The following is a 7,500-nucleotide window of genomic DNA, read 5'->3' on the forward strand; positions in this document are numbered from 1 at the left end:
ACACACAGAGGGAGAGAGAACACACACCCGTCTTTCTCACCAGTAACCCTTCCCTCCCCTCCTCCCTCAGGTGACCTCATCCACCAGGTGAGCCAATCAGCCTCCTCGCAGCACGGTCTACCACGCCCCTCAGCTGGACTCCTCCCCCTCCTCCCCCCCGGTGGACGACCACCCCCGGCGCGTGGCAGCCAAGGCCTACAGCCTGTCCTCCCTCATGATGATCCTGATGAGCGCCCGCGTGCTCAACGAGGAGCCGCTGGTGCTGCGAGGGGACGAGATCGCCGCCACGGGCAAGAGGGCCGACGCCCAGAGCCTGCTCTGCTACCACGGCAACGACAGCCCCGGTGAGGGGGCGGGGAGGGAGGGGGGAGAGAGGGGTTAAAGGAGACGAGAGGACGGAAAGATTTGTTGTGAAGTTTCTAATACAGATGTCTCCCCCCTCCCCTCCTCTCCTCTCCTCCCCCCCCCCTCCTCCCCTCCTCTCCTCCCCCCCCCTCCTCCCCTCCCTCTCCTCCCCCTTCCCCTCCTCTCCTCCAGAGTGTGAGAGGTTCTCCATCCCCAGAGCCTTCAACAGCAGTCTGGGCAGAGCTGCACCAGGACAGAGCATCATGCAGCTGATGTTCCAGGTGTGTGTGCGTGTGTTTCCTATGGTTGACAGCTGTGAGTGTGTGATTTAACCCCTTCTCTTCCATCCTCTCTCCCTTCTTTCCATCTCCCCTCCCTCCTCACTCCTCCCCCCTCTCCCCTCCTCTCCCGTCCCAGGTGGAACCGAACCCGTTCCCCTTCAACTTCGTCCCTAACCACACCGTCTCCACTGAGGTGGCCTCCATGGAGTTCCGTACGGACAACGGCTCCCACATCCCCATCCAGCACCTAAGCGCCAGCCAGGCCATCACCGTCGCCGTTAACAATGGCTCGGAGGGTGGCGGGGGGGGCGGGGCAGGAGCGGGAGGAGCCCCGTTGTCAGGGGCCGTTAACGTGAGCCGGTGTGAGTCGGTGGTGGTGAGGTGAGCGCCGGGAACAGCAACCCCCCAAGCAGGCCTGTTCGTGCAGCTCAACTTCACCTCGCTGGAAGGAGGGAACAACGCTTCCGCCTTCATTTTTTACATTTTTATAATGTATGTATGTATGTATTAAAATGTTGTTTACATTTTATTTTATTTTAGTATTTATTATAAAAAATTATTAAACGAAGCATCAATCAAAAAATTTTGGGGGTGTGTCAGCCCACACATCACTTCCTGTGTGTCAACCCGCACATCACTTCCTGTGTGTCAGCCCACACATCACTTTCTGTGTGTCAACCCGCACATCACTTCCTGTGTGTCAGCCCACACATCACTTCCTGTGTGTCAACCCGCACATCACTTCCTGTGTGTCAGCCCACACATCACTTCCTGTGTGTCAACCCGCACATCACTTCCTGTGTGTCAGCCCACACATCACTTCCTGTGTGTCAACCCGCACATCACTTCCTGTGTGTCAGCCCACACATCACTTCCTGTGTGTCAACCCGCACATCACTTCCTGTGTGTCAGCCAATGACAGTTTGTCAACATGACATGATTATTAAATGAATGATTGTTTAATATAAAAGTTAATCTGCATTTTGACCCTTTGACCTTTCAGAGGGAGGAGAAGGGGTGTCAGGGAGATCCGAACCCTCCATCTCTGCTTACCTCCACTCCCACCCGCATCCCAACCAGTACAACTGCACCGACAGGAAACGCATCACGCGCAACATGACCAGGGGAGGGACCTGGACCACAGGAAGATACACCTTCTTCCTGTCCCCAGAGTAAGTTGCCATGGAGACGACCTGGCGGAAACAAAATAAAATAACTTGTCGATATAGATTGTTTTTCAAAACACTTCAACCTCATTCTCTGGATAAGAGCGTCTGATAAATGACTAAAATTCTCCCTCTTTTCCCTCTTCTCTTCCCCCCCTCTCACCCCTTCCTCATGCTTCTGTCTCCCCCACCTCCCCCCTCCCCAGGTCCTATGACACCACCCTGGACTACCACATCAACGTGACGGTGGACTGTCACCCCCCAGAGGGGGGCGGGTCCGGGGGCGGGGCTACGTCTGGAGGTGGGGGCGTGTTCTCCTCTCTGTGTCAGTACTTCAGCGAGAGCGACAAGCAGTGGAAGACGGACGGCATGGTGCCGTTACCGGAGACAACGCCAGCCGCGCCTTCTGCCGCACGCGCCACCTCACCGCCTTTGGAGCCAGCCTCTTCGTACCGGCCAACGCCGTCACCTTCATCCTGCCGGTGAGCACGGGCACACACACATACACACACATGCTACACACACACACACACATGCTACACACACACACACACATGCTACACACACACACACACATACACACACACACACATGCTACACGCACAGTAAACTGTATTTAAATGCACACACACTCTTAACCCTCCCCTCCCTCCCCTCCCTCCCCCCCTCCTCCCCAGGAGCGTTCGGGCGTGGCCAGTCTGGTGGTCCTCCTGACGTGTGTTCTGGGGTTGCTATGGCTACGGCGTGGCGGCGGCCATCTTGCACAAGCTAGACCAGGTGTGTCTGCGCCGGGCAGCCGTGGTGCCGCTCTGCAGCCCGACGACCCTTCAAGTACGAGGTCCAGGTCAAGACTGGCTGGAGCCCGGGGGCAGGTGAGGGGGGAGGACCTGGGGGGAGGGTCAGGGGTCAGAGAGGGGTGGGGGGGGGGTCAGGGGTCAGAGAGGGGGTTCGGGGGATGGTTAGTACACTGTCTCACTGCCTACCTGGAGAGTGATTATTTATAAACACATGATGTGCCCCATGTATAACACACACACACACACAGTCTCTCTGACACCGTGCCCTCTCTCCCCCAGGCACCAGCGCCCACGTGGGCATCAGTGTGTTCGGGGGGGAGACCCGGAGCGGACACCACCACCTGGACTGCAGCGGAGCGTTCACACGCAACACCCTCGACATCTTCCACATCGCCACGGAGACCAGCCTCGGAAACATCTGGAAGATCCGCATCTGGCACGACAACAAGGGTAAGCACACACACACACACACACATGAGGAGCACACACACACAGACTCACACTTCCTCCTCCCCCCAGGTCTCTCCCCTGCCTGGAGGCTCCAGTATGTCCTGGTGAAGACCTGCAGACAGGAAGTAGCTACTACTTCCTGGTGGACGAGTGGCTGTCTGTGGACAACGAGAGGACGGACGGACGCGTGGAGATCGAAGTGGAGGCGTCAGGTGAGAGTGAGTTGTGTGAGGGTGTGTGTGTGAGGGGTGTGTGTGAGGGTGTGTGTGTGAGGGTGTGTGTGTGAGGGTGTGTGTGTGAGTGTGTGTGTGTGAGTGTGTGTGTGTGAGGGTGTGTGTGTGAGGGTGTGTGTGTGAGAGTGTGTTGTGAGGGTGTGTGAGTGAGGGTGTGTGTGAGGGTGTGTGTGTGAGGGTGTGTGTGTGAGAGTGTGTGTGAGGGTGTGTGTGGAGTATCTGTGGTAGGACGGCTGCGTCTGTGTGTAAACACATCCGCCAAACTGCGCACAGCCGACCTTTCACTCGTCAACATCGCCTCAACCTACTTCCTGTCCCCCCCCCCCCCCCCCCCCCCCCCCGGCAGCGGAGGCGGAGCTTGTGCGCTGGCCCCCGCCCCCTGGTGTGGGAGCTGCAGAGGGGCTCTGGCAGAGAGCCACTTGTGGGTGTCTCTGTGGAGCGCCCGACCCGCAGTCCCTTCACCCTCCTGCAGAGGGCCACCTGCTGCGCCCTGCTGCTGCAGCTGTGCATGCTGGCCAACAGCCTCTGGTACAGCTGTGTGGCACACACACACCTCGGGTAGGTCTGGGGGGGGGGAGTGCTAACATCAGTGTGTGTATGTGTGTAGTACTAACAGCAGTGTGTATATGTGTGTAGTACTAACAGCAGTGTGTATATGTGTGTAGTACTAACAGCAGTGTGTGTGTGTGTGTGTTTGTAGTACTAACATCAGTGTGTGTATGTGTGTAGTACTAACAGCAGTGTGTATATGTGTGTAGTACTAACAGCAGTGTGTGTATGTGTGTAGTACTAACAGCAGTGTGTATATGTGTGTAGTACTAACAGCAGTGTGTGTATGTGTGTAGTACTAACAGCAGTGTGTGTATGTGTGTAGTACTAACAGCAGTGTGTATATGTGTGTAGTACTAACAGCAGTGTGTATATGTGTGTAGTACTAACAGCAGTGTGTATATGTGTGTAGTACTAACAGCAGTGTGTGTGTGTGTGTGTGTTTGTAGTACTAACATCAGTGTGTATATGTGTGTAGTACTAACATCAGTGTGTATATGTGTGTAGTACTAACAGCAGTGTGTATATGTGGTGTAGTACTAACAGCAGTGTGTGTGTGTTTGTAGTACTAACATCAGTGTGTGTATGTGTGTAGTACTAACAGCAGTGTGTATATGTGTGTAGTACTAACAGCAGTGTGTATATGTGTGTAGTACTAACAGCAGTGTGTATATGTGTGTAGTACTAACAGCAGTGTGTATATGTGTGTAGTACTTAACAGCAGTGTGTGTGTGTGTGTAGTACTAACAGCAGTGTGTGTGTGTGTGTGTGTGTGTGTAGTACTAACAGCAGTGTGTGTTGCAGCTTGGTGTCCAGGCGGTGTCCGTCTCCTGGGAGACCCTGCTGGTGGGCGGAGTCAGCTGCCTGGTGGTCTACCCCCTGTACTGCTGGTGCTCACCCTGCTCAGGATGAGCCGCAGCCAGGTGGCACACGCGCTCACACACACGCACACACGCACGCACACACACACACACGCACGGACACACACACCGCACACACACACACACACGGACACACACGCACACACACACACGCGCACACACACGCGCTCACAACACACACACACGCACGGACCACACACACGCCACGGACACACACACGCACACACACACACACACACGCGCGCTCACACGCACGCTCACACACACAAACACACACCACGCACACACGCACATGAAACCTGTAAACACACACATTCAAGAACACACACGTCACACTCTATAATACATATACTGATGGTTGGCATGTGTCGTGTGTGTGTGTGTACCAGTGTGTGTCCCGTGGAGCAGGTTTCTCCGCAGGTGGAACAGGAGTCGGTGGAGATAGATGACTTTCTGGACGACTCCTGGCAGGAAGTTCGTTCCTCTTCCTCAACGGACTTCCTGAGAGGTACCACAGTGTGTGTGTGTGTGTGTGTAGGATGTGTGTGTGTGTAGGATGTGTGTGTGTGTAGGATGTGTGTGTGTGTGTAGAATAACATCATTTGTCTCTAGCGCACACATTAGTGTCTGTGTTTTTCTTCTGCCTTCTTATGCTCTCATTTCCCACTCCTCCCCCCTCCTCCTCCCCCCTCCTCCTCCCCCCTCCTCCTCCCCCCTCCTCCTCCTCCCCTCCTCCTTTCCCCTCCTCCTTTCCCCTCCTCCTTTCCCCTCCTCCTCCTCCCCACCTCCTCCCCCCCCTCCTCCTCCCCCTCCTCCTTCCCCCTCCTCCTCCCCCCCTCCTCCTTCCCCCTCCTCCTTCCCCCTCCTCCTTCCCCCTCCTCCTTCCCCCCTCCTCCTTTCCCCTCCTCCTCCCCCCTCCCTCCTCCCCCCTCCTCCTTCCCCCTCCTCCTTCCCCCTCCTCCTCCCCCCCTCCTCCTTCCCCCTCCTCCTTCCCCCTCCTCCTCCCCCCCTCCCTTCCTTCCCCTCCTCCTTCCCCCTCCAGTCCTACTCAGAGGAGACCAATGTGGACCTACCCACCCCTTCCACTAAAAGGTAAGCAGTCTGTTGCCGTGGCGACGTGAGGATGATTGAACACGTCCAATTAGTTCCATCAGGACAGGAGGTCTCCCGCTTTAGTCATTAATGAAGAGGTGAGAGAGGGATTAAAGAGAGAGGAGAGAGAGAGAGAGAGAGAGAGAGGAGAGAGGGAGAGAGAGGAGAGAGGGATGAAAGAGAGGGAGAGAGGGATGAGATAATGAGTGTGCCAGAGGTCAGGAGAGACCTTGAGAAAGATGTTGAGGAGAGAATTTGTGTGTGTAGATGTGTGTGTGTTCATGTGAGTGTGTGTTTGTGTGAGAGTGTGTGGTGTCCCTAAATAACTCATATCTGTGCCTCATTAATTTCCAAAGTTTGGTGTCATTATTTCTATACACAGTATTCAAGCTATTGATATCCTGACACTATCACAGTGTACATAGTCTCTCTCTCAAACTTTACACCTCTCTCTCTGTCTCTCTCTGTCGCTCCTCTGTCTCTCTCTGTCTCTCTCTGTTCTCTCTCTGTCTCTCTCTGTCTGTCTCTCTCTCTCTCTCCTCCCTGCCTCTCTCTGCCTCTCTCTGCCTCTCTCTGCCTCTCTCTGCCTCTCTCTGCCTCTCTCTGCCTCTCTCTGCCTCTCTCTGCCTCTCTCTGCCTCTCTCTCTCTTCCAGTATGGAGAGCTGGAGCGAGACTGAAGAGGACGAGGATTGTGATTGGCCGAGCTGTTGAGTGACGCGTCGGTGGTGGGCGGGGTGGGGCTGGGGGCGGGGCTTCCCAGGCTGAAGAGGGGTCAAGGTAGTAGACACTTGGGCGTGGACATGACCTTTGACCCCGACGATGAATGCAACCAATACTTCACCTCCTCAGGTACCATGGTTACCATGTACTGGTTAGTCAGCTAGATAATTGGTTAGTTACTTACTTCATCAGCTAGTTAGTTAGCTACTGAGTCAGATAATAAATTGCTGAGTTAGTTAAGCAGTCTGTGTTGATGAGAGATGATCTACTGAGTGATAACTCCTCCCCTCCCCGCCGCCCCTCCTCTCAGACGAGGACCTGATCAAGCGCATCCTGGCGGAGGGTCAGCTGCAGCTGTGCGACGCCCAGCAGCTATTCTCCCAGCCTGACAGCGACCTGGCTGACCTGTGAGTTTGACCCCTGACCTCTGACATCTACCATGCTCCCCCGCCATCACCCCCTGACACCTGACCCTACCCTGTGTGTGTCAGGTCCAGTATCTTGGGGGATAAGACAGAGGTCATCCTCCTGCAGAAGCTGAGTGACCCTCTGACCCCGGGGGGGGGGAGAAGAAACCCCCCGAAGACGAAGACCGCCTTCACCTCCAACACAGGTGAGGGGGGGGTGGTCTGTGTGGGTGGGTGGGTGGGTGGGTGGGCGTGGGTGTGTGGGTGTACTTACATAAAGTAATGAGGATTTGGTCTCTCTCCCTCTCCCTCCCCCCTCTCTCTCTCTTCTTCCCTCCCTCTCTCTCTCTCTCTCTCTCTCTTTCTCAGTTATAACTGATGTGTGTCGCCCCGAGGCGGTTCCCTGCCTGGTGTGGCCGTGCCACCCTATGGGGGAGCTGGGCGGGGCTTGTCCTGGCCAATGGGCTGTCTATGTGGGCGGGGCGAGGTTTCAGCGAGGGCGTGGCCATGATGTGGCTGATTTCCTGTATCGGCAGCTTCCTGACTTCCCTGTTTCCTACTGGAGCCAATTAAGGCAA

General features: G+C 55.6%; 2 protein-coding genes across 2 annotated transcripts in view; both read left to right on the forward strand.

The window, feature by feature from the left end:
- Positions 1-1,011, forward strand: part of LOC136964962 (polycystin-1-like) — a 1,284-nt gene extending 273 nt beyond the window's left edge. The window contains exons 2-4 of the mRNA XM_067258942.1: positions 101-344; positions 538-626; positions 763-1,011. Coding sequence (XP_067115043.1) covers positions 101-344; positions 538-626; positions 763-1,011 — 582 coding nt within the window. The remainder of the gene's footprint in view (positions 1-100; positions 345-537; positions 627-762) is intronic.
- A 5,561-nt stretch (positions 1,012-6,572) lies between these two features.
- Positions 6,573-7,500, forward strand: part of LOC136964963 (polycystin-1-like) — a 6,301-nt gene continuing 5,373 nt past the window's right edge. Inside the window, exons 1-4 of the mRNA XM_067258943.1 lie at positions 6,573-6,644; positions 6,826-6,922; positions 7,007-7,128; positions 7,292-7,496. Of these exons, the coding sequence (XP_067115044.1) occupies positions 6,596-6,644; positions 6,826-6,922; positions 7,007-7,128; positions 7,292-7,496 (473 nt within the window). The 5' untranslated portion in view covers positions 6,573-6,595. The remainder of the gene's footprint in view (positions 6,645-6,825; positions 6,923-7,006; positions 7,129-7,291; positions 7,497-7,500) is intronic.

The sequence above is a fragment of the Osmerus mordax genome, chromosome 21 (genome assembly GCF_038355195.1).
Source record: "Osmerus mordax isolate fOsmMor3 chromosome 21, fOsmMor3.pri, whole genome shotgun sequence".
In the NCBI taxonomy this organism is placed as follows: Eukaryota; Metazoa; Chordata; class Actinopteri; order Osmeriformes; family Osmeridae; genus Osmerus; species Osmerus mordax.